The sequence below is a fragment of the Serinus canaria genome, chromosome 1A (assembly GCF_022539315.1).
Source record: "Serinus canaria isolate serCan28SL12 chromosome 1A, serCan2020, whole genome shotgun sequence".
Taxonomy (NCBI): domain Eukaryota; kingdom Metazoa; phylum Chordata; class Aves; order Passeriformes; family Fringillidae; genus Serinus; species Serinus canaria.
Genome location: NC_066314.1, coordinates 55,937,809 through 55,963,857, shown reverse-complemented (window position 1 = coordinate 55,963,857; position 26,049 = coordinate 55,937,809). Strand labels below are relative to the sequence as shown.

Here is a 26,049-nt window from a genome sequence, read left to right as displayed (position 1 = left end):
GTCATAAAGCAGAACTTACAAGTCCTGTGTGCTTCCTACAGGATTCATAAGGTACAGAGCTGTCCCCCCCTCTCCAGCTGTCATCTCCAATCTCATCACTCAGGAGAAACTCATTCAGCTTCTGTACACTTGAAAGAAAACAGAGGACAGTGAGTTACATAAACCCACGTTTCCACGAATTCATTTCCTTTTTTGTGCAGTCACGCCAGCAGGATTTATCAGAAATGTTCCATAAGAAGTTCATGGGATACTTTCATCTGCCACCCTGATGGCAAATGAAGATTTATGTGTGTGGAAGGACAGATGAAAATAATTAAGCATTGTACTGGTAGCTGGGAATGAAGAGCAGAGCAAGTCATGAGGGTGCCAAGGGAGCTCCATGGGAATGGTTTCCCTCTTGGCAGGCTTATCTCTTCTGTGCCTGTCTCAGGCCATTGCAGTCAGGATGCAGAAATAAGTCATTCACCCACCTCCATCCTCTGGAGGTGGGTGAATGACTTATTTTTGCATCATAAAAAAAGACACTGAACTATTAGAGACTGTCCAAAGCAGGTTGTGAGGATGGTGAAGGGTCTGGAGGGAAAACCACATGAGGAACAGTTGAGGTCACCTGGCTTGTTCAGCCTGAAGGAGACACTGAGGAGATAGCAGTTCTGCAGCTTTCTCACCAGGGGAAGTGAAAGGGGAAAGTTCTGCAACTTGTTCATGATGGGAAGTGAAGGGGCAAGTACAAATCTCTGCTGTCTGTGACCAGTGACAGGACTAAAGGAAACAGCATGAAGCTGTGTCAGGGAGGTTTAGGTTGGCTATCAGGAAAAAGTTCTTCACCCAGAGGGTGGTCAGGCACTGGAACAGGCTCCCCAGGGAAGTGGTCACGGCTGCAAGGCTGACAAAGTGCAAGAAGCATTTGAATACTGCTCTGAGGCACAGGGTGGGATTCCTGGCGTGTTCTGTGCAGGGCCAGGAGCTGGACTCAGTGATCCTGGTGTGTCCCTTCCATCTCAGCATATTCTGGGATTCCATGGTTCTAAGCACAGCATGCACACAGAGACTGGGTACTGCACACCTCAGCACAGCCCCAGCCAGCCCTGGAGATGCACAGCAACTCTTTGCTTAGCTCTTAAAATTGTCTACTGGGAAACACAGCACACAAGTTCAATTCACTCTTCAGCACAGGGGGATTTGATCCTCTCTTTCTGTCCCCCTTCCTTTCAGAGTGCTGTAAGCACCTGGGTCTTTATCATTCTAGGGAAGGGATGAACAAAATCACACACCAGTTATGGTGAAGTTATTACCTTGCAAAAACTAAAATCAAGGAGCATTGGATCAGAGACTAGGAAAGCAGAAGGACATATGCCTTCAGATCAGAGATTTGAACACTAATCTGCAATGAGAAAGCAGTCCATTTCAAAGCCTGTCTGTGTGTTTTTTATTAAATTATCCATACATCTTCAAGCCACAGAGAGACAGGTTAGCAAGAAAGCACTGCTGTTGTCATTATTTCCTCCTGCCAGCATGCCTGTTCCTGTCTCCTCTCTTGAACAGAAAATTTATGTGCCCCATAAATTCTGATATGTTTCCATATCAGAATTTCAGTCTTACATTAGGGGGTAAGCAAGAATTTATTTTCTTGTAGAAGATACAAGACCTTGTTTTTGAATGAGGTACCCTCAGAAGTTTCAGTGGCACTAGAACTAATCCTGAACAGAATATTGAGATTCTGACCAAAGCATAAGCTCTTATTCACAAAAATAATAAGCACATATTCGTGTATGTATTTGACTGAGGATAGAGCCATGGAGTGGCCAAACACACATTCTTTATCCTTCACTTGGGGGACATGATGTGCATGGGAGAAAGATGTTAGGAAATAAGTTTGACAAAGGATGCAATTTGTTTTGGCAAATCTGGTCTTTAAATATTGCCTTGGGGGTGGCCAGCAGTGTTAAGGAAAATGTACACACCATTCTGATATTAGGGCTATGCTAAACATAGTACAGAGATGTAGAAGCTTGGATGATTTATAGAGGAGCCTGGAGATTTTCCACTACTCAGAAATCATTTTCAACCTAGGGAAAACATCTCATGTGGCCCTGCTCTGCTGCTGCTTTGATAAAAATAAACTCTGTTAATTTTTGTTAGTAAGTCAGTGTGGCACTGGCAATGGACAGCTGTGGAGCCTGAAGTCCCTTTGACTGCTGTTTGATATTAGCATTACTCACTAAAACCAAACAGTGACAGCAGCAACGCCATATCTTGCCAATGTACCTCAGCCTTGGCATGAAGGAATGATGTTTCTGGGTGGGAAGGTTAGTTCTGTCTTCACATCCTGCTAGTGCTTGGCATCTGACTCTTTACTGCCAGTCAGGTGTCATTTTGCACCTCTTGGAACATCCTGGCAGTGTGTAAGTCTGCATAACCACATAGACACAACACCCAAAACCCTGAAATTCAACTTATACCAATCTGCTCCTTCAAGATTAAAATGCCCTATAGTCCAGCATGAAGGAAGCTGCTCTGTTGGGCTGTTTTACAGAAATAAATACCTGGAACAGAATGCAGGACGTCATTAAATTCTCACTTATAGCCCAATGTACTTTAGGTGGAGTAGCATTGAGCCAGTTACTCTTCCTTGCTTCAGTAGGGCTGGTCTTGCTAGAGAGCTTCACACCAGGCTCTCTCACCCCCTCAGTGCTGACAAGAGCCCAGAGAGTGTTACAGAAGAGTGGTGGTGAGTGGTCAGAGTGTGAGAGGAGGAGCATCTCTCAAGGAAGGACAGTGCAGCTCTGAATCCCAATGGCGAAAGTTAGTGAAATTGTAAAAAGAATGGAACATTAGGAATCATAGAATCTCAGAATGGCCTAGGTTGGAAGGAATCTAAAAGACCACCTCGTTCTAACCTCCCTGACATGTGCAGGGACACCTTCCACTAGCCCAGCTTGCTCAGAGCCCTGTCCAACTGGCCTGAAACACTGCCAGGGTTTGGGCAGCCACAGCTTTTCTGGGTAACCTGAGCCAAGGCCTCAGCACTCTCACAGAGAACAATTTCTTCTTCATATCCAATCTAAACCTTTTCTCTGGCAGTGTGAAGCCATTCCCCCTTGTCCTGTCACTCCAGGCCCTTGTCAAGAGTCTCTCTCCATCTTTCCTGTGGGTTCCCTTCAGGCACTGGAAGGCCACAATGAGGTCACCCCAAAACTTCTCTTCTCCAGGCTGAACAATCCCAATGAACAATTTCCTCAGCCTTTCCTCCCAGCAGAGCCGTTCCATCCCTCTGATCCCCTTGGTGATCCTGCTCTGGACTGGCTCTAGCAGCTCCCTGTCCTTCCCATGCTGTGTTTCTCTGTCTCTGTGTCATGCAGTAAAAAGGAAAGGTCACTTTGATCTCTCTCACATCTTTAGCATCAGAGTCTCACCTCATAACACTCTTCCACATGAGCTGGTAGGAACAACTTTTTCTGGTACTGAACGTGAGTGTTCCGGAGTTGGAGGAAGGAGAAGAACCACTTACCTCACGATGGCCTTGACTGCAAATCGAACCACGGTGGAGAGCAGGAACAGAGGTGTGACCAGGATGTGGAACAGTGACAGGGATGCAAATGCCTGGGCGGGCTGCAGTGGCTTGTCACTTGTGTATGCATAAGTCACAAAGGTCTGTCACATCAGGGAAAGAGCATGTCAGGACAAGGACTCTTGAACAAGATGGACAAGGACAGCAAGCAAAATATTTTGCTCAGCTAAAGCTAATAACAACCTAAGTTCACTGGGAATTGGGATAAACTGAAGAGAAAGGTGTGTTCTGTTAAAGCAAAATAGATTTTAAAGTCTTGCCAGTGATTTCAAGAGATTTACACACTGAAGAATGAAAATTTTCAATTCTGACAACTTTTCAATTTTTACAATTTTCATTGTAAAATCTAGCATTTGATAACAGCTTTGTAATTGACTTTAGGGTTTACAGGAAACACACAATCCAGAAAAAAACCCATTAAGAATCTAACAAATCTTAGAGGTTTTTTTCACAGATGCACAATTCTCATCATAAATGTTCCAGTTCTTGTACACACTCAACATACTCTGCCCCCAAAATTTGGTTTATGAGAGCTCCTTACTGACCAGCATGGCATGGTTCCTCTAGTGCATGAGGCTGAGACCTAAACCTGGAGGACAAGCAAAATGTATTACTCTTTAAACTGCAGAGTATACCCTTTCTTGAAAACTTTAATGGTGCCTCATAATGCATTTTGAAACAGGAATGAATTTTGCTGCTAAAGAAAAAGAAAAGACACTCAAAACCCCTTTCAAAAAGGATCTTCTTTCAAGTTCCAATGGTCTTTCTTTCTTTCTTTCTTTTTCTTTCTTTCTTTCTTTCTTTCTTTCTTTCTTCTTCTTTCTTTTTCTTTCTTTCTTTCTTTCTTTCTTTCTTTCTTTCTTTCTTTCTTTCTTTCTTTCTTTCTTTCTTTCATGATGTAATGATTTTTCTTCCCTATAGTAAGAAATTATTTTTCTCTTTGGTTTTTCCAATCCACCTTCTGGGAATTAAAACTTTCAGTGTCATGTTCTCCTACAGTTAGCAGGGGCACCTTAATTCATCTGCTGGTTTTATGAAGAATAGGTCCTACAATAACAATGGTTCTCCTTCTTCCCTGGTACACCCCCTCCCCCCACTTTCCTCTCCCTTTTTAATAAGGAAAACAGAAAAAATCATATCTTACTGCAAGAACAGCTGCTATTGGTATCGCTGCATTCATAAAAACTGGGAATGAGAAATAAAATAAGCATCAAATTATAAGAAATAAGAAAAAACAATTTTACAGTAACTGTATGACACTAAAATAATCCAGTTATTTCCAATTCAAGTAATTAAAACTCCCAAAGGAAAATCAGTCTGCAGAAAGAAATTTTCTTCCCTGATAGTCAGAGATCTTAAACACACCAACAAATAAGCCATGGAATTCTCTCATTTGTCTACTCTACTAAGCTGGGATAAAAATCATTATCATTATTATTGTGCATAATTAATATGAAACACAACTAAAACATTACTCAACCCTTCTACCTTGCAGAAAACACAATGTATATACACAGAAAATTTAATTTATCTTTGCTGCTGTCAGAGCTGCCAATATTACCTGGAGCCTCCTTACCTATAAAGCAACTCCTAACTGTAATGTCACAATGATGGTAACAGAAAACTTACTGCAATAAAACCCCTACAACATGTATTTTATCCTTTCAAATTTCTGTGTTATGTATTTATCATGCCTTTTTATTTTAATGACATTACACACAGACAAAAGTGTCACAGGCACAACTGTATTTCTCTTCAGCTGAAGTTGGGAGGAATGTTGACATGAAAAACAGAATAATGTTCCAAACACTAAAAACACAGTTACTTACTGGAAAGAGATGTATGAAGTGCAAAGGTTTTGAGACTGGTGAGCTCTTTCATTCTTGTTTCTTCCACACTTGTACAAAATATGTGCTCCCAGGCATAAAGCTTTAATAGCTTAATGCCTTTGAGGATCTCATTGGTTTTCTTTAATCTCTCAGTAGAATAGTCCTTCATTTCAAGAGAAAACCAGGGAAAAAAAATTTATAACTGTTTGTAGTCTTAATGACAACCCTCTTTTCCCTTCACTTCTGTTGTTAGATTAATTTTAAAAAATAATTTTGTTCATTTGTGATTTTGTACAGGTGTCATACTAAGAGGAAGGATATAAAATTTAATTTTCTTTGGAGGTATTAAAATATTTACAACCACTAGAGGAAATTAAGTGACCCTTTCCTGCAAAGAAAAATATCTCAAAACATCCCAACCCTTCAAGGAGAGGGTGAAACTCAGGGAGGTGGGTTAGTAGGTCAATGGTGTACATAACAATAGACAGAAACCTAAATGAGTGTATTTGCTTATGCAAGAATCATTCTGGGATCTAGTTGTGAAAATAAGTGAGATATTTATCAATGTATTTTGATAAATTCCCCTCATCAGAAAACAGTAATCATAAGTTTTGGTAAAATCATGAGTTTTGGTAAAATCATAATCCAAAAGATGTTATGAGTCAGAGGAAGTCAGAATAGAGCAGTAGGAAAGTGAGATTATTTCCAAAACTATGCAAAGATTAGTCCTCTGTAAAATTTTTACAAGTTACAAAAATGGGCACAACTCGACAGGATTGAAGCGTGCTGGCAATGAGATCCATGCATCAATAATTTGCTTACTGAATATTAAGATAAAAAGGATCTCTAAATATTTGGCAATTTAAACATCAAAGGCTTATTTAAAAAGTTCAAGGGTCACAGCAATAAAGTTAAAAATTAGACAAAGGAGCAGAAAACATTTCTAATTGGTGAACTAAATGAGACCGAAAAATAAACTTACACCACTGAAGAATTTAGATATTAATATATAATAATCCAGCAGTGCCAACTGATTTTTAGAAAATACCGAAGCTTAGGTGGAGAGCAAAAAGTCTCTAGACTTTGCAGAGGGAAGTTGTGCACATTCTTTAATACTTTCCTGCTATAATTTATCAGCCTTTTGCGCTGTTTGATAAAATCCATGAAATACAACATCTGCATGTGGGAATAACACCCTTTCAGGGAGTGGAATTCAGACAAAATTGTACTAGTTGCATTAAAAATACTCTTTGCAGAGAAGGCAGGCCAAGGCCCACATACTTTTTTGAGATTCTCTTCTGATAAATTGTGAGGAAGGGACACTGAGCCACAAAAATACAGACCGGGAGGGACAGTGGAACTGAGGGATGGCATGCCCAAATGGACACAGTGGTTTTCACTAACTAGAAAAACAGAACCTAGAAACCCTATTCTCCCTATTCTCATTCCTGGATCACAAATGTCACTGAAAGAATTCACTTACAAGAGTGCTCTTCTGCGCCTCAGCCAGCTTGGTGGCTATGAAGTACTGGATGGGAGCTAAGAGCACGATGACAGCGGCCCCAACCAAGGCGCTCACTCCCAGTAGGTTATAGAGGAGGATCACACCCATTATTATCTGTAAAGAGAAAAGTAACACAGAAAAAAAAAATAGATTTCAATATGCCAGAACCACACCAAGAGAAAAATGTTTGTTCTTCTAATAAACACTTTAATGGTTCATAGGAATCAGCTGAGCCCATCCTTCAGGAGGTCACATTTGGAAAGTGTGGGAAATAGACCCAGAAGCCTTTCTTTTTGACATTAACTAAATAGTTTGTGTTAGTGCCTGGTAGTTCTAATTCCAGATTGGGTTTCCACAAAACTAAAGGAGCACTAAAATGACGGTGCTTGCCCCAAGGCATTTTACAGAGCTCCTGGCCTCAAGTCCTGTTTACACTAGAGCTCCTTACCTCACTCTGGAAGCATTCAGAGGTCTTAGGGCTGGCCTGGATCACAGTTGCATTGTGTTGTACTGTCCCTGTGCAACTGCAGGCAGAGGGGCATTGCTGACAGGCACTGAAGCCTGAAGCAGCCGTGCTGGGACTGACACAAACTGAGCTTGGGCATTAATGCCATGCAGCTCTGGAGGAAAATGATGCCTTAGCCCTGCAAAGGGCTTGGGAACACATCCTACAGAAGGTTACCTGGGAATGTCTGTGGTGTGGCTGCTGTGATTCTAGTTCCTGTGTTAATTCAAGCTCTGCTATATAAATATTTCTATTAAAGCTCCACTTTGTGATAGAGTGATGTCCTCAGTGATAAGAGGGCATACAGAATTAGCTGCATATCTCATACTTTAATCTCCTAAACAAGTCTGTCTTTAAATCTCCCTTTTTATTATACAACATCAGAAGAAAGAATCAATGGTGTTTAAAATTTTTAAAGCAAGATTAAGCCTTTCAGGCTTCTGTACTGCAAATTACCATACCTAGCCACAGTAATCAGATCATCTGTTCATTTCAATAACTTTCAAAGTATTGATAGCAACACTTCCATCCACTTTACAGGATGTGAAACAGTGAAATGAAACCATATATATTATTTCTAATTTCTGTTTCCATGTAGTCTCTTTTGCCTTTTTTCATAAACTATTTCATGACACTCTAAACCCTACCCAACCCATTAGCAGTAGTAATTACTGACTAATAAAATAGATTACTGATGCAGTTTCAGGAAATTCAGCAAAACAGATCTACTATAAGAGTTGGTTATACCCCTTTAAAAAATTCTTTAATGTCAGTGGGATCACTGACAGGTAAGAACCATGCCAAACACACCGTGAGCTAAAATTCTGAAGACGCAACAGGAGTCCAAGCTTCAGGGAAAATCAGCGCATCTGAGGTCAGGTCATTGGTATTTTTGAAAACTTTTTTTGAGCTAAATAATCTCAACCTTTCCTTCCTACAGGTCTGCCTCCATTTCTTTCCCAGCCTTGCTAAGAAGCAAGTATGTTCAGTGACTAAGTTGTTTAGATGAGGGCTCCTCTGAGCATTGCCAGTGTTCATGTCAGTCATGGAGCAGGATTCAATTGCTGTTGGTCCTGCCACAAAACCCAGTTACAAGTGGACACTGCAGAAGCAATGCTTAGGGCTGATTCCAGGTGGCAAAAAAAAAAAAAAAAAGCAATGGATTTGTGTCAGCAGTGGAAGAAATATGAGCAGGAAAAGGGATTGCAGGTCCTCATTCTTCAAGTCACAGACATGGAAATCCTGCTAAAAAAACCCTCTCTCTTCACTGGCCCTTGGAAAGACACCTTTCCAGCCCTTGCGACACCTTTCTGCTTGCTAATCTTAGTGGGAAGTGCAGGTTCCCCCCTGGATTTTGTAGCAGTGTCCCAGACATGCACTCTCCTCAGCCAGGCAGGAGGATCTCTGAAATCAGGCCCTAACATGGATGCTCTACCTGAACAGGCATTGCCCACAGATTGGGGCACAGGAACAAGAACCACATTAATTGGTTGGTTTCTATGGCAACCAAGTTATTGATTTGTCCCAGTGTCATCTCTCCCATGGACAAGTTGGATGTAGAAAGCCTCAGGATCTTATTATATATCATTGCCTGTAAGAAAGGGGAAAAAAAGGAAGTAACTAAAATTATGTAATTATAAATTAACAGTAGCAGTGGGATGTTTCAAACTGCATCATCAGCCTTTACCTAGGACAGCCCTTCTCCCAGTCTCTCACCTGTGACAAAGAGAGATGGAGACAGAGTGAGAGAAAGCACAAGAGAGAGAACTGACTTTAAAAAACTCCAATTCCTCTTAAAAGGTTTGCTGCTTAAAGCAGACCTAAAACAGAACAAAAAATGACAACAAAATATCAAAATTTAAGAAAGTGGCCAAAGAACCTTCTTAACAAGCATTTGGTGAGCCTGCTTTCCTGTGACACTGTCTGTCAAAGAGATCCTTGTTTCTGATAAGACAGGTAAATTCATGCGAAGTTTGATCAGAGTGGGTATGTATTCCTTTGGGTTCCTCTCCATTACCTGGCCATTCCTTTCCATAAAATTTGTAGGAGTTTAACAGGGTTTAAAATTAATCAGCGCTTACATCTACTGAATTATAAAGGCAAATATTGTGAGCCCAGTTTGCAGTTCTGATCAAACATCAAATGCTGCAACTCTAAGGAGAGCTTATTTTAAAAATAATTTGTCCTTTTTGATCCATTTTCTTCATTAATAAAGTATATCCTGTAGAATTAATAAGAAATGCCTAGTGAATTATATCAGCTGCATATGCTCCTAAGAGTCCCAATTTTGGTAAGTGGGAGTCATAAAAAGGAGTCACAAAAAGGAAATAACCAGGAGCTCTTTCATCCCCAAGTCTGTACCACAGATCCTGGGAGAAGGCAGAAAATGTTTGAAGCAGCTCCATCAATCAGAGCAAGTACAAAAAAAAAAGAAGCTTCCATGCTGAGATGATATTCCCATGGTTAGTTACATCTGGCAAAACATCAGTTCCGGCTTCTGGATTGCTATGCTGCCTGTGGAGTTTGGTCTGTGCAGAGCTCTGCTACAGCCCTCCACGTGCTGGGTTGTGCTGGCTCCAGTCCATAAACAAGGCTCTCACAGAGGGTTAAGGGATACTGGGGTTACAGACACAGCCCTGCAGATGAATCACTCCCATCCCATCCCACAGGGCTCTGTGCTAAAGGGCATAAATATCCAGAGTCACTACTCCCAACGCATGCACAGTGTTCCCATAAAACAAGAACACTCTGCAGATGGCTCTGTCCACATTCAGCAGAAGCAAATTCATAAGCAAATGAACAAAGCAGATGCAGAGCCAAAATGACACTGCTGATCATCTATCTCTCATTGTCTGCAAAGATGTGTTTTCATATGCATGGGTTTTTATGGGTGTTAAACTTCCAACAGGTTAGAATGATAGGATTAGTTTTCAGCAAAAGGAACTGGTGCCGGCAGTTTGCCAGCACTATGTTGCCCAGTTTTCTGTATAAAAATACAGCACATATCTTCTCTGAAACCATCATTTCAAGCTCAGTCTTCAGATGAAGAATGAGACAAAGGAAAGGATAAAGCTGGAGCTGTTACTAGTGAATCTCCTGGCAGATCTTTGCTCACCAGTAAGGCACCCCGGAGGTTTATGCCAGTCTCTGTAGTCACATAGTAGGAGGCCTGCAGGAATGTTCTCTGCAGGATAAGAGCCAGGAAGAGAAGGACTGCCAAGACATAAACATTCCTGAGGAATTCCTCCGATGACAGGTATGAGTTTGATGGATCCCTCACCTGAAAAGAATGGAAAAAATTATGCAAGTGCGGGAGGAGGGATTGTATATTCCCAAGAAGCTGGAAACAAGCAAATTTAATTATTGCATTAGAATAAAACATTTTACTGGTATTATGGGAAAGTTATAGAAATCAGATTTCTCACTGACCTCTATAACAAAATCGTTTGGATACAAATTTAAAACTCCACTCCCGCTCCAAAGGCTTAGGATTGAGATGTTTTAGCAGTTCTAAAATGATTTTGTTTTAGCAGGAAAGGAACAATAAGATCACCATGTCTGCCTTGTCTTTAGTTTCCCCATCAAATTGTGGTGATTTGCAGGATAGAAATTCTACTCAGTAGAAATTAAAGTTCATTCCACCTGCCCCACAGAGAAGCTGCAAGAAAATATTTTTTATTATATGGGATAAGTTATTTATGTTGCATTTGCATATTATGGAAACAATTCCTTCCACAAGTATCGTCTATGATAGCCATAAATTCTGAATAACATTAGACTATACATGGCAGTATACCACACAAAATTAAATTTAAATGACTCAATATGGAAGAGAAAAAAAATTTGTTTAAAGACTTTTGTTTTCATTTTCTAGTTTTTGTGTTCACTGTTCTGCTCTGTTCCAGGCAGAAAAGGAAACAAATGTACCAAAATACTCCAAGGAAGACTGTTCCTTTGGTATTTCCGACCCAGCTGGAAGCAGGATGTACTGGAATTCTTACAGGGGAAAAAAAAAAAAAAGAAAAAGTAAAAAGAGAAGGAAAAAGCCTGTTCTACTGAAATATCCAGCCTGATTCTGAGAGGAAAGGTATGGGCAATATAAGAAAGCAATCTGCCCAAGACTCCTTGAAAAAAGAGTTGCTTAAGTGGATGAATGGTGAGATAAATATATTTGAAAACTTCCCTTTTAATATTCTGCTGCATCTAACTTCCCCTTGTTTTCATAGTGGGGATATAATTAAGAAAATAACATTTGTAGATAGCTTTTTTAAATGTATAGAGTTCTCAAGAATTAAGGCAGAATAAGCATAAAATTAAATGTATTCACATTAATTGGAATCAGAGAGAATTTAAAGGAGAAATGTTTAAGAGCAAGAACAACCAAGAGAAAGTTTATCAAAATCCATAAATTAAAGGCACATGCATTCTGAAATGTATCCAAGAGAAACAGTGACTGTCACTAAGCCAAGTGCTTTCAGGATCTCAAATTATTTCAATCTTCCCTTTAGGCAATGCTCATTAAAACTTTAAAAAGCCATAACTGAAGCCACTACACTGAAGAGGACAAAAGATAAAGGAAGCAGAGAAGGTACAGGCTCCTAAATCTGAGATCCATAAATTATTTTCAAGCTTAAATACTTTGTTTGTTCACCATGCAAAAAACCCCAACATTTTTGAAGGCACAAAAACATGCACTTTGCCTTGTAACTCTGTGGCTTAAATCCTGCATACGCAGGTTCAAGGATGATAAAAAGCTTTACTTAATAAGCTGTACAATTAAATTCTCCAGCAGTGCCAGAAAGTCTCAAGCCAAATTGAGACCATCAGTCAAGAAAATTAATGTCAGGAGTGAGCAGCCAAGAATAAAATATATGGATAGTTACAATAGTCAAATACTTTATCTGGAGAGGAAAATGATGTTCCATTACATACCTATCTGCTCATTCAGAGACAAAACACTCCAAAAACTGTATGGAGATGTTTCTGTGTTACAAGACAAATGCAGGAAAATGTCTTTTGTCATTTCTTCTCTGCTGTCAGGAAAATAATTTTACCTGTATCTTTTCATTAGTTATTCATAAATTCTTTTTCTTGCGATAGAAAATGTTCTGTATCAGAGGCTTGCTCAGCATTTAGATGTGATCCCTGAAAGTTCAGTCTCAGTGAAACTTGAAATGAGCACTGATCTGGCATCTCTTGTGCATCTCTAGTATCAAGAACATCATTGAGTAAAGTGGATATCTTTTGATTTCTCAATATGTGCCAACACATTTAATCACAGCAGCAATCAATACAATCAGCCACAAACAGAGACTGGCTACTGTCAGCTTCCCAGTATAAAAAACAGATTTGAGAGAAGTCAAAACTGTCAGTAAAGTATAAACTGACAAATGGACAGGAATTAAGCAAAATTCCTAGGCTAGATGCATCACTGAGGTACCACCAGTGTGTGTTCTGCCTGAAACAAACAGGCACAGTTGAAGAGGAGCAGAAAAAATTGTTCCTTTTTCCCAGAACTGCTGGAATGACTCCATCAAGACAGACAGCTGGGGAGTTGGGGGGAGCATCCACAACCTATGTTCCACTCCTACCCAAGTCTCTCATTGCTCAGGTTTATAACTTGACTGTCTCTCACAACAGAAATATTCAATTTGCTTGAGAGAAGCAATGAAATAACACAGCGATGACCACAGACCTATCAAAGCATGCAGCCAGCTGTCTTAAATACCTGATCTGACTCTAAAACTACTACCAGAGCCTTTCAATCCACATTGTCAGGTTACCTTTTCTGTGGTGTTTGTATTATTGGTTGTATTCTGGAAGCCCTGAACAATGCCAGAAATGCAGAGTGGCCCAGCAAAGCCCAGCAGGTCGGCCAGGTAGCGGAAAGTGCTGCTGAGCAGGATTGGCCTTCCAAAAGCGCTGTACATGGCCAACCAAATGGAGGGACTCCGGTTGGGATGGTCCTCCACCTTTTTCTGGAAAACAGAAACAGGTACCCAGTGAAATAAGAGAAACCTCCCAGGCTTTATATGGCATCATTCCTATTGGATGCCCAAAAGATTCCTGAAAGGTGGTTTAGACCAGGTGAGGCAGCAAATTTGCTGTAATTATAGACAGATTTCCGACATTTTTCATAGCAAATTCCAATTCTGCCTCCCCTTGGTAACTGTGGTTTCTCACCTCTATATCCCACCACTTTCCTCAACCTGTGAACACAGAAATGCAAGCAAAGGTTATCATCCTGGCAGGCAGCCATTGTCCCTTGTCACACGTGAGCTCAGGGAAAGGTCTGACCTTTCAGCCCTTTGCTCACGTGGGTAATCCTGGTTTCACAAGCTGTAAAGGCTTCTGGTTTCAGGAAAAATACATGACAATTACAAGAATATAATTTAATTTAATTTATCTGGAATTTTTTCCATCTCTTGGATCCATTCCAGGATTACACACTTCACCCAATCAATGATAACTGTGCACAAAAAAAGAAAGCAGCAGACCAGGATGGGAGGTAAGATTAAATCAACCAAGGGTCCTTTTTGGCCTTCAGATCTGTGAATTTACACAGTATCACAGCTCCTGGCTAAAACACCAACCAGCAGACATGTCTTTGTGTAATCAGAAGGGTTCTGATATCCCTGAGGTCCTTTCAGTTTAACAAAGGAAGAGTTTTACTGACCAGAGCCATGCTCTGCAGCATGCTTCCTTGCACTTCAGGCAGCAGCTTTTGACACTTTAAACAAGCATCTGTCATTTCTCAAGTAGCACAGATGCCTGCAAGCTGCAAGCCAAGCCAAGCTCTCTCGAGCATTCACAGAGACATTTTAAGCACAGCCAAGCAACAACCACCCCCTGCCCCAACAAGTTCACCAAAGAAAAAGCAAACATGCCTGTAACCTGCCTGGCTGCTTCATGTCTTCCCCCCGCACCTCTTTTCTCAGTTTTCCCTTTTATGCCATTTCCACAGTAAGATGGATTATATGCATGGTGTCAAAAATGTGCAGATGGATCAGGTGGTTGCCAGAGACTGGGCCAGGCCAGTGCCAAGGAGCTTAGGAAGCAGAAATAAGCACCTTCAGGTCAAATTAGAGCTACCATTTCTGAAAGGGGTGAGAAGGAAAGTGCTTCCTCTGAGGAGGGAAAGAGCACAAGGGCCTCGCATGAGTTGCCCAGACAAAAGGCTCTGAATCTGTGGTCTAATGGGTTTTGAGCCTGAGTGCCCTAAAAGGATTAATCACCATCCTCAAATAAATGATTAATAACTTTAATAGCTTGAGAGGAGCTAAGCTAATTTAATAGGTAAATGGCTGACATCTTTTGGGAAAAAAAATTGTTATATTGTTCAGGGCATTCAATTAATAGTAAATTTGATAAATAGCAATGGCTAGTCCTTATTTCTCTAACAATTTAATAGCCATTTTCACTGTTACTGCAATTCACACATCAGCCATCACTACATGAAATGTTTCCTTTTCATTGGAAAAAAATGTTATTAAATTATCAAATTTATTGCTAAACACTATTTTTTCTTCTTTTTTTAATCAGGACTTCATATTAGCTGAAGCATGTGACCTTTTTCTAGTAATAATTTATTTTCCAGAATGGTCCTTGAGTATTACAGGCTTGCATAGAATGTTGCAGTATTAATTATCCAGTCTGGGCTGCTGTTGTCAGCTGTGCCACTTGATTTGGTTTTCCTTGTCTCTGTCAGCTTCCTTTCAAATTCCTGTAATTTCCTCTACCTTGGGTACTCCACGGTTGGGATAAAGGGCAGTGAGACAGTGCTTTGTGATAAATCAAGTCACCTGTAAGGTTTGCCTCAGTAAATATGGAAATCTGACTGTTCCCATTGTTTTGGAGCTGGCAGTATAAGCCTGGCACTGAAGGGCAATGCCCTGTCCCTGTGTTTGATAGTTAACACAATTTCATTCCTCCTTTTCTTGGCCCTAATAGTTAAGAATCATAGTGGCACATGAATAGCAACCATAGGAAACTAATGGTCCTTGACTTTAAAAATTGATTTTTCTATTAACTGCCCAGAAGAATAGGTTTCTCTTGACCATCAGGACAAATTATACAGTATTCAGGCTAGTGGGGTAAACTAAATGTAATATCAGTGTGCTAAATCTATTTTTGGATATGTGATATACGATGCACTGACATGTTGTGTGAAACATCTAGCCTGCTTCAACAGAAAGAGAAACAAAAGCCAAGAAACAACAGAAGCAGGATCTCTTTTTTTTTTTTTTGGGGGGGGGGAGGCAAGGGATGTAAATGGAATTATGTGAGAATTGATACTATTATTTCCATTTTCATAGCATGCAGAAGAGATAGCAAGACAATGTCATGTGAGCTATCTCAAAGGCAGTTCAGCATCTTTCATTAAGGTGTGAGAAGAAAGGTTTGGGAAGGAACAGGAGTTTTCTCTCTGGAAGGCCATGGAGCACAGCTGAGATCAGCTATCTGCAGGCACAGGCTGGGGTAACCCCACTTAATTCAGAGGAGCCTGTGGGGCTCCCCTCACCAGCAGGAGATTAGTGTAAAATATACACTTGGCAGCAGAGACAGTGGCATATTACCTCCTCCAGACTGCAGACCACACTCCAGTCTGAAGAATTTTCCTAATTCTGTGGCCATTTTCTGGCCCACCCAGGTACAAGCCAATGCATTCTCCACAGGAATGAACTGCAGAGAGTCCCACTGCCTGGCTCCTTGGATTTGCTTTAGCCATTTGGTTTATTTTAACTTTATCTATAAAATACCAGTTTACTTCAGGGTTGCAGCCTGTTTTTGAATAGTAGCACAAATGTGCTAGAGACTGTGGTAGCCTCAAGGCCTTAAACAACTACAGAACACATAATATCTGATGTAAGGCAGTATCAGAAATCTAGGTGAGTGTAACTGCAACGTAACATTTATGCAAGTGTCTATAATGTGCACGATATGCACTGAGGGAAGCTACACACTGAAAGTTTGTGCTCATGCACATGAGAAATGCACATTTACCTTGCCTTTTGGCATCTGAACTGCATTTTTGTGCAGGCACAGACAGTACCTGCAGATGTGAACAAGCTACAGACAAATGCTGGCACCCAGCTGTTGTGTCCGTCAAGAATGGCACAGACTCAGGTCCTTGGTCCACAGAAGTGCATATTTGTCTTTTGCCTCTTTAAGGGTTTAGGTATCTTAAGAATCAGGTCTAAAGGATGTACCTCTCCTAGGCTGCTGTGTAAAGCTCAGTTCCAAAAACTCAGTAGCTTTCTGCCTTAAGCAGCAGGATATTGATCTCTAGTTTCTGTAATCCTCAACTGCAGAAAGAAAGAGAAGCAACCTATATCTATTAAGATATAAACAATTGTACTGATAATTGTTTCATCTCAGAAGGCACAGAAAGGAGCCTGCAGCTCCATTAGCTGCTGGGAGAAAAGAGCTGCCTAAATGCATCCAGAGGTCTCCCTGGAAAATCCTGCCCTACCCAGTGAGCTTTCCCAACCATGCTTTCTGTACTGAGTCTGGCTGAGATGGAGTTAATTTTCTTCATTGAAGCCTGTATGGTTCTGTGTCTGGGATTGGTGACTAAACACTGCTAAGACACCAATTTTGGCTATTCTTGATGTGTGGTTTTGGCTATTTTTCTGTCTGGAGAAAAAAAAGGTGAAGATGAGTGTTTCCAGCTAAAACTATGGACCGAATGTCTCTCAGTTTCAGAAGTAGATAAGATTTAAACAAATCTTTCACTGTTAAAATCTAGCAAGTGATCAGTCTGTTGTGGTTTTAGTTTCCAGTTGCACTTAGTTTGGCAACTCTGTCCTGTTATAAATTCACTTAAAACCAAACAGTAACTATTGGATTGGAACTTCCTACAGCAATGTTTCACCTTGGAACAAACAGTCCTGAGTTAAAAATTCCTAAAACGAGGATTTCATGAAACTGAAGAAATTCAAAGTGACACTTTGGCTTTCTAAGGCCAAACAGTAATATGAACACCTGTTATTACCTTTTGTTCCTCATAGGCTTCTTTGAGACAGACATAATTTGTCAGTGCTCTCATTGCAATTGGGAGCTTCCCAATGGCCTTCAGGTCCACAGGTTTCTTGTGAGCAGAAATAATGAGAGTGTTCATCCACCAATAAGTTGCCTTTGAGAGCAAATTGACAAATGGCTGCAGGAACCTCACCCCCAGATCCTGCAGATCTTCTGGAGGCTTTACTTTCTGAGGGTTCATGAAAAACACGTACCTCTGCAGAGGAGAAAACAAACAAACATGGGCTCAGAAATTATCTTATTGATAGTAATTTTTTAGTAAAAACTCTGTGTAAGACAACCACGGGCTCAAATTTGCTTTTAAAGGTAATTATATGTGGAATTTGCGTGTAAATAGGAGTGTTTCCATTTTGACAGATAACTGGCAAACAATTGAGCAGCATGGGATGTGGATACTGTTCTGAACCCTATCAGTACCACATGTCTCAAGCTGAACAACAGTAACAATGAATTATTGGGAAATAATTTTATTTTAAATTATCATGGGTAAGAACATATGCTAACTTAAAGATTCACTACATAAATAGTTCATTAGCACTAACACAGCACATATTTTACAGATTGCATCCACCTATATCCTCCTCATGTGCACAAATATGCATCTATCTACACAAATATGTGTGCGCTTTGTGTGGCTAGATGCACACAGGCATGCACACACACCAAGCCCAGGGGATACATCATAATTTTAAAGAGATTTAAATCACCACTGATATCCACGGAATTAAACAAACCTTCATGGCTAAGTTAAACTTGGGCCTAAACTTGACACAAGCCAGAATTCCTGGGACTAAGGAGCCACCTTCACCCCCATGATGCCACTGATAGTCTTCTAGATCCTGAGGAAGAAGGCACATACCCTGACTCGGATGACATTGATCTCCACAGCCATCAGCAGCCCATAGAGGATGACCATGATTCCAGTGATGCAGAAACGCAGCTGAGAAAAAGGCACCCCGTCCTGGCAGTATCTGACAAGCTTGACGGTTTTGGTGACAAAGGCCATTATCCAGTAAAGGAAGAGGGCTGTAAAACAGATGCATGTGCATAATTTAAAAATAAATTAATAAGTAAGTGTAACTACAGCGTTTTAGCTTCCATGGCTTGATATGGTGCAGGCACAGTGATTCTCTATGTCACCAGCCACTGTTTTCTTTCCTGGGCCACAACCCTTCAAACAGATCCTATGGCAGATCATCACACAGGTACGAAAGTCCACTGAGGAGGACTTAATCTGAAGGGGAACTTTGTTCTTATAGTGAAGGAAAAGGCACACAACTTGACAAAAGTCATATTGCCTCTTAGAAAAAGCAGGGTGCATCCCAAGTGAGAATATGGAAATGTGCTCATTTTGAAAAAGAGTTTATGGAATTTATGGTTAGCCTGCATCCTGGCTGGTATCTGTCAGGGCCTTGTTCAGGAGGTTGAGTTACAGGCAATTTGGACAATATACTTGTATGGAACATTATTCTGCCACGTCTGGTCTGACCATCTCCTGACTGAGAGAGCAGATGGAATAATCTCAGAATCAGCTGCAAAAGATGTTGAGAAAGAACAGCATCTGCACAGGAGTTTGTGGTCGGATCATTATTCAAAGTGGCCTTTTGAAACAGCCTTTTGAATGCAGACAAGTTTTTCCTCATAATTATCACCAGTGTTAAAAATTACCTAAAAGCTCGTGATAGAAATGACAGAGGCATGCAAGGCTTTCTCTTTTGTAATAATTTTAAAAGTGGTTTTCAGTGCGTACCTTATGAAAGGTGCAATAACTCCTATGATACTACCAGTTGCAAGAGCAAAGAGTTATTCCTCTCTGTTTTAATATTCTCACACATTCCACCATCCTCCTCAACCTACACAAGGTGAGTTTGGCTAAAATATTGGGATTTGTAAGAACACATAAATATCAGACTTACCCAGCAGTAACTTTGGAAAGTTGGATGTTTCAATATTATGGTAATAGACTATGGATACAGTGGCAGCCACAAATCCCATTATAGCTGGTAGAAAGAGATGCAGGTGGCGAGATTTCATTTGTCTGAAAATAAATATGGTATAAATAGTGAATTTGGTGCCTTTTTTTCACCATAGTGTGAAACCACTGGTGTTCTGCTAAACTGTTGAAGAGGAAAAACATGAATTTCCTAGAGACAAAAAGATTTTTGTCCTCATGAGTGCTAAACTTTGATCAATATTTCCTTGCCATTATAGCTTGAGAGAAGAATAAATGCTAACAACGGCTTCATCTTCATCCCATTAAAACCTGGACAGCTCATGAAAAGATTTTACAAACTTTTTTGGGGAAAACCTCCTTACTAGCCAGCCCATCAGACATTAACTCTTGTTCCTTAACAAATGCAATTAGCATGGCTATCCACCAAACTCTGCCACTTACGTGTCAGAAACAATCCCCTCTGCTATTTCACACACATGCACAAACAGCAGGGTGAACGTCAGGATCCACCGCAAGTTGTGCCCAGGGAAGTGCAGCCAGGTATTGTGGTGAATCTGCACTTTGGAGCTCTGGCTTCCCCAGCCTGGGAAATGATAGCAAAGAAAGAGAAAGGTTATCTCACAGCAAGTCAGAGACTGATCTGCTTATCAGTTTTCTTGGCCACACTTACATGCAATCAGTACAAACCCCCTACAGGCTACAGGGCTGTTGTTACTAAAAAGATGACCAAGGAGTGTCTTAGTTGCCCCATAATTTAAATAAAACCCTGAAGACAATGGGACAGCACTTTTTCCACATTGCAATCAAAGAAAAGTCCTTCCTGGCCAAGAAAAATTATAAGAAAACAACAAGAAAAGAAACCACCCCAAGTGTCACCCTCAGACAACAGGGGCTGACAGAGCTGAAGTGATGGCGTCCTCATGTCTTTCACAGTCACAGAAAGAGCGGGAAAAACTTCCAGCTGATACAAAAGTTGCATCCTCAAATGTGGCCTCAAAGAGATGCATTTACCTGAAACAAGTAATATTTATTATCTGCTTCAGGCCTGGTTGGTCGTACAGTCTGAACGGAGACTGAGCAGTGATTTCACAGCTTATCTCCCTCAGGTGCAGCTCAGCCTCCCAGGCCTCTCCATTGCTGGCCCCTCAGAGCTCCCAACAGTGCCAGGACTCAAATTAATCAACAGATTCAACTTCAAGCCTATTTACCTGTCATCACCTCAGATGTCACCTGCCCTTTCCAGACAAGATCCTCTCTGGGGCAGCAACCCAGCAAGAGGTGGGACACAGAGGATCTGAGGGAGGTGGCAGGGCTGGGCAAGCTGGGGCCTGGCCACAGGCTGGCCTCTTGTGTGGCGAGCCTCGGCCTCTGTCTCTTCCCGCACGGGTACAGGGCTGTCCTGAGTCTGTGGGCTCAAAAGTCCCTCTTACTGTAAAGCAGCTCCTGGAATTCCCTGACAGGCTTCCCAAAGCCTGTAGAGAATCCCAACAACAGCACATTCTGGGGAAGTAAAGAAACCGAACAAAAGGAAACAAAACTAACTCAGTTTAAAATCCAGGATGTGCTTTTGCTGCACAAGGGTGCAGCGCCTAATCGTGCTTGGAGGCTCATCAGGTGACTCAGGAACACATAAACCAAAACCTAAGTGTAAAAACTAAGTGTATTCATTCTTGGAAACTGTAAGCATTTCATCATTTCATCCATGGTTAAAACACAAAATTCTGCAAGAACAAATTATTCTCTCTTCCCCATAGCTATCTCAGGCATTTTCTATAGTTCTCTAATACGTTCCTAATCTAATGTGGTTTTCTTTGACCTTGCTCCTGTCTTTGTCTCTCTCAAGATGCTTTTTACTTTTTCTTTGCCCACACATCTGCACAAACACAGTTTATCACCACATTTCTGGTTTGGAGTCAGTCTATACCATGGACTCCAGTTGGCTTTTAATGCTCTGTTCAACAACTATTTGTACTGATAATTAGCATACAAAATAGAAAACAAAGAATTACATACTTACATAAATAGCATACAATTTAAAATACTATATTTTTTCCTAATGTTGTTATGAAATAGAGGGATTTTTCAGTGGCTGCAATACTATTTCAAAATAATTTGGCTAATACCTCTAAAAAAATTGAAGCAGTACTTAATGTTAGAGTGTTCTAAAATATTAGCTTTGCCCTCAGACCTTGCATTGTACTTCCATCAAACACTTCTGCACAAAGCCCTGTGCTTCAAGGATGACCTGCATCTCACCTCAAAGGAAGAGACAGCACTGAGGTAAAAATCCAGCACTGTTGGAAAGAGTTTCCATAACCCTGGGGTTTCTTTCTAATCTTCATAATTTGTCAGAATTTTTTCTTATTCTCTTGCTTAATTATTTAATTCATTTTAGTCAATGGCTCATGTCACAGAGTGTCTTAGCCGACAGGTTCCTGTAGCATTTTATTCAACCACTTTGGAGTCTTTTTGCTTGATGAAAGCCCTTAAATATTATGTCCAAATACAGTCCCAAATTCAAATCTTCCTTGTGGAAGAAATGCATTACCACCTACACATGCAACACCAGGAAAGTAACATGGAAGGACTGACATGGCATTTCTCACGCAGCTGTCAGGAGAATATTTATTTTCACTAATACTTTTGATGGTTATTCAAGTCTCGTAATCTCCTATGATCAGTTAGGATACCACTGTTTGACTTCTCTGGAAAAGTATTAAATTGTATTTATTTCACCACTGCAAATTAACTGGGATAAAAAGGCAACTGTAGAAAAAAAAAATATCATTAGGGTACTAGCTTAGACGGGGTTTTTTACAAGACTATGTGAGATAGAGCCCCTCCACTGTCCTACATTCCTCAAGAGGGATTTATAATTTCTTATTTTTTATTTCTGTTGGGGAAAAAAATCTCTATTCCTCTACTTTTGTTTACAAATGTTGGCAAAAGAAGCAATTGTTCTATATTAAATATTTCCTACACCTGTCCTAGCCTTAGATCCAATGTGAACATTTTGGATAGTCTCTGTAATTCATGTAACTTCAAGAAAATTCAGACTCACTAAGACTTCTAATATCTAATAGTAAAAAAGGTTGCCAATTTCAAATCTGAAGAAAACTTCTGCAGAGAGAAGTTTCACAGCAAATTTGGATCTCTCTGGTTCTCATACATCTCTTCATGCTGATTAGTTCAGATTTATATCTGAAATCCTTACATTTCAGAGGGTTGACCTCACATCCTCTGGGCAAAGCCATTCTTCCTCTTCTTTTTTTCAGAATTCATAAATATAAAGCATCCAATGGTTCCACCAAGCCCATGCAAACATGACTGAGTATAAACACATGCTCAAGTGTTTGTGGGATGGCAGAGCTCCATGGAATAACTCACCAATGAACAAAATTGGGAAGGTGATAAATAGCAGGAAGACATGAGGGACCAAGTTGAGGGCATCCACAAAGCAGACATTCCTGAGGACACCAGCACTGATGTTGTAGGCTGAGGCATTGTCGTTACCACAAAACGCGAGTCTCATCTCTTCCAGAGGGTCTGGCTACTGCAGAAATGAGAGAAATGTTGACTACCAAGAGTGCCAGCATTCCCTTTGGCTAAAGCAAAATTAAATATAATAAAGAGAAAGGGAAGGAGCACACTAAAGAATCCACAGAGAATAACACAATTGTATTTTGAAAATTATTTTGGGCAATGTCAAATATAAGTACATTAGAATGCTGTGTTTATATGACATTAGTATTGTTTATATTTTGATAATATTGTTTATATTTAGCTCCATTCATTATTTAAGTGCTGTTTTTGTATACATTATGCTATAACTTCTAGTGTTCGGTATAGGCACAAACACTATGCTGCAATAGCTCTGTGAAAATATAAAGAACAAAAGTAGAAGATTTGAAAAACAAGTATTTCCGTTTCTCATAACAAAACCCAAATGGACATAAGTTGACATGTGTGTTGCTGTTTCTTTGGTGAGCCAAGATTGTGCAACATCTCCAACAATTTGTTGCATGGCATTCCCAATGCAAGCTCTGAACCTTTGGTATTTGTGATCTGGCAGCTTTGCACTCACTAATATTTTGTATTTCTTTGTTGTCACATAGAACAATGGCCACACACAGGAGACATTACATTAGAAAAATGAGAAAATCTTAACCAAAGTAGGTGGCACTGAAGATTGCCTAGGCAGTAAATCAGCATTTATATTTGATCCTGAAAACCCTTAAACATGTGCTTAGACTCATCCTAGCAGTCTCTGACTTCCATGACTTCTTGTGAGATTATCTTTGTACACCATGATAAGCTCCTGTGTTTGTGCTTGCAGAGCATGGGCCATAGAGTGACCCAGAGTTATGGCCAGGTTCTAGCTTAAATCAACCTTTGCATCATTTATTTTTTCAGTCTTCTTTACAAGAAGATGAAACAGACTGCAGACAAAGTCTTTCCTTCCTCATTTCTTTGCCTGAGACTTTGCCAGAGACAGAGCAATACAGTACTGTAGAGTAAGTTGTGGAAACTCATTTATCCACACCCTTTCTCAAATTTTACATGCATAATAGAAGGAATGTATTTAATTCAGCAAAGCATCTGTCTGCAATAATGTTGGTATTAATAGGTTTTGCAGAATCAGAACAAGATAGGGATGCAGAAAATGTATAAATGCAGTTTAAAACCAAAAAAAATGTCAGTGGAATAGGGAGAAAAATATTTTCTTCTTTCCTCATAGAATTATTAGTTCTGTAAGTTGTTTAAACAAGGTAATCATAACAAGGTAAGCATAAACTACACGGATAGTCCCTTAGAGACAGAACAAACATGCAGATCTTCACAAAAATATAGAATTCAAATAAGCATTTTGAACCTCTGCTAAACTCGCCTGTTAGCTTTTAAGTTTCAGTTTGGATCTGAAAATCACAACCCATATCAAAACACATCAGAGAAGAGGAGTTTCTTTGAAAGGAGTGTGATAAATGCGCTCCCTTTCCCAAATATATCTGCAGTTTATGGCTGAGATTTACCAGAAGTTAAGCATAACTCACATTCAGGTACTCACTGTGAGGCAAAAGCTGAGGGTCAACTGACTCAAACTTCAGCAAGCACCATCTGCTAACAGTCCATGTGCTGTAACACAATTTGATGGAGATTTTGGCCCATTCTCTATAATGAATAGAGTGATATGACCACTATCATTCTATCATTTTATTTTTATAGCAAAATACATTCATAAATGCATAAGGCTAGTAACAAAAAATAAACATTCTGTTAATGTGGGATCTGTCTGAATATATCAAGGAGTTATTAGCAAAACAAATAAGGAACTTAAAAAAAAATACACAGAGGTTGTTTGGGTTTAATTTGTGAAAGCTTGACATGTCTTTTTTAAAGGAAACATAATGATAATGGTAATCTCATGAAAATCAGAAGTGCTGTTTCCTCATTTTTATCGAAGGTCAGAAGTCCAAGGGAGTTCTGCTGGGAATTTTCCTCCCTTTCCCACAAGGATGACTCTCTTCTGAGGCAGCATAAGATGCTGTTGTGGTCTAGTGGTTGGAGTGGTACTGAAAGGCAGGAGAATCCTGGGTTCAGATGAACACTGAATCATTAACTCCCTGTGTAGCTTTTGGCTTCTAGTCAAAATCCAGTCTGGGAGAAAGGATGAAAACCACATTCAAGGGAAGCTAAGGGAACTGTTGTTTTTTTCCCATTTTCCTGGAAGGGAAATAGAATAGAGGCAGCAAATGTTCAAGTGAAGGACTATTAACTGCAGGAAGAGTGTTTTCTCCTAAATGGAGACCACCATCAGTTTGCAGAGGTTTCGTATCACACCTCAAGCAACCATTACTAAAAGCCCTCATGCAAGATGCATCTTTGAAGAATCACATCTGAATCTTCACAAGAATTTGTGCTGGGCCTAGTTTCGTGATGGAGTATCACAAACAGTATTGTATGGAGCATCCAGTAACACTCTTAAAACCAATTGTCTTTTTCACATTGCCAGGGCTGAGAAAAGAATCTGGTCTTATTAATTAATTCTGATATCTAGAGAAGTGCCCATCATAATGGTGATCTTTTTCAAGAGAAGGTAAGGGCAGTCTATTCACAATACTTCTGTTCATTAAAAGAGAAGTAGAATTTAATTGCCTTCTCTTAAAAAGAGAGAGAAAATCAAGCCTAGGGTGGTTAGTTTGTAAAAATTCCCAGAAAATAAAAAAAAATTACATGGCAAATGAAATGAGATAGGGTAATTGACACTAAATTCCTAAGATTTTTATCAGAAAACCTCATAATGAATCAGTTTATCCAGTGACCATGTTCACTAAACTTCCACAGGCTTAAAACCTATGAAAATATTCTGATCAGTGTTGTGATGCTGTGCTGCCCCAATGCAGCTTTGGCCTCATAAAATGCTAAATCATGAAATGTACAACTTCCCTGTTTAGCAGCACTCAGCTCAGGACACACATCCAGTACAGTTTGACACTTGATAGGGAATAGAGGACATAAGAACTGTGGAAGCATTAATAGCCCAGTGATCCTTCCTTCCTCCTTTCCCTCCTTACTTCCACCCATTGTTCCATTTCTAGTATGCTAGGAACAATCTGTGGCTGGAAGTGGAGGACTCATATTCTGCAT

The 26,049-nt window shown here is 40.1% G+C and overlaps 1 protein-coding gene across 13 annotated transcripts in view; it reads right to left on the bottom strand.

Annotated features, from left to right (window-relative positions):
- The window catches only part of ABCC9 (ATP binding cassette subfamily C member 9), a 72,398-nt gene that overhangs the window by 38,655 nt on the left and 7,694 nt on the right, over window positions 1–26,049 (bottom strand). For 8 of the 13 annotated variants that reach the window (XM_018918571.3, XM_018918578.3, XM_018918572.3 and 5 more), the window contains 14 exons: window positions 24,470–24,573; window positions 22,792–22,957; window positions 19,846–19,987; window positions 19,367–19,488; window positions 18,310–18,476; window positions 17,404–17,646; window positions 13,193–13,387; window positions 10,525–10,689; window positions 8,845–9,000; window positions 6,884–7,018; window positions 5,401–5,563; window positions 4,716–4,756; window positions 3,512–3,654; window positions 20–128 (listed from right to left, as the gene is read on the bottom strand). In XM_018918571.3, coding sequence (XP_018774116.1) covers window positions 20–128; window positions 3,512–3,654; window positions 4,716–4,756; window positions 5,401–5,563; window positions 6,884–7,018; window positions 8,845–9,000; window positions 10,525–10,689; window positions 13,193–13,387; window positions 17,404–17,646; window positions 18,310–18,476; window positions 19,367–19,488; window positions 19,846–19,987; window positions 22,792–22,936 — 1,926 coding nt within the window. In that variant the 5' untranslated portion in view covers window positions 22,937–22,957; window positions 24,470–24,573. Of the gene's footprint in view, window positions 1–19; window positions 129–3,511; window positions 3,655–4,715; window positions 4,757–5,400; window positions 5,564–6,883; window positions 7,019–8,844; window positions 9,001–10,524; window positions 10,690–13,192; window positions 13,388–17,403; window positions 17,647–18,309; window positions 18,477–19,366; window positions 19,489–19,845; window positions 19,988–22,791; window positions 22,958–24,455; window positions 24,574–26,049 lie in introns of all 13 variants that reach the window. The other 5 variants (XM_018918573.3, XM_018918575.3, XM_050988047.1 and 2 more) reach the window with 3 other exon arrangements.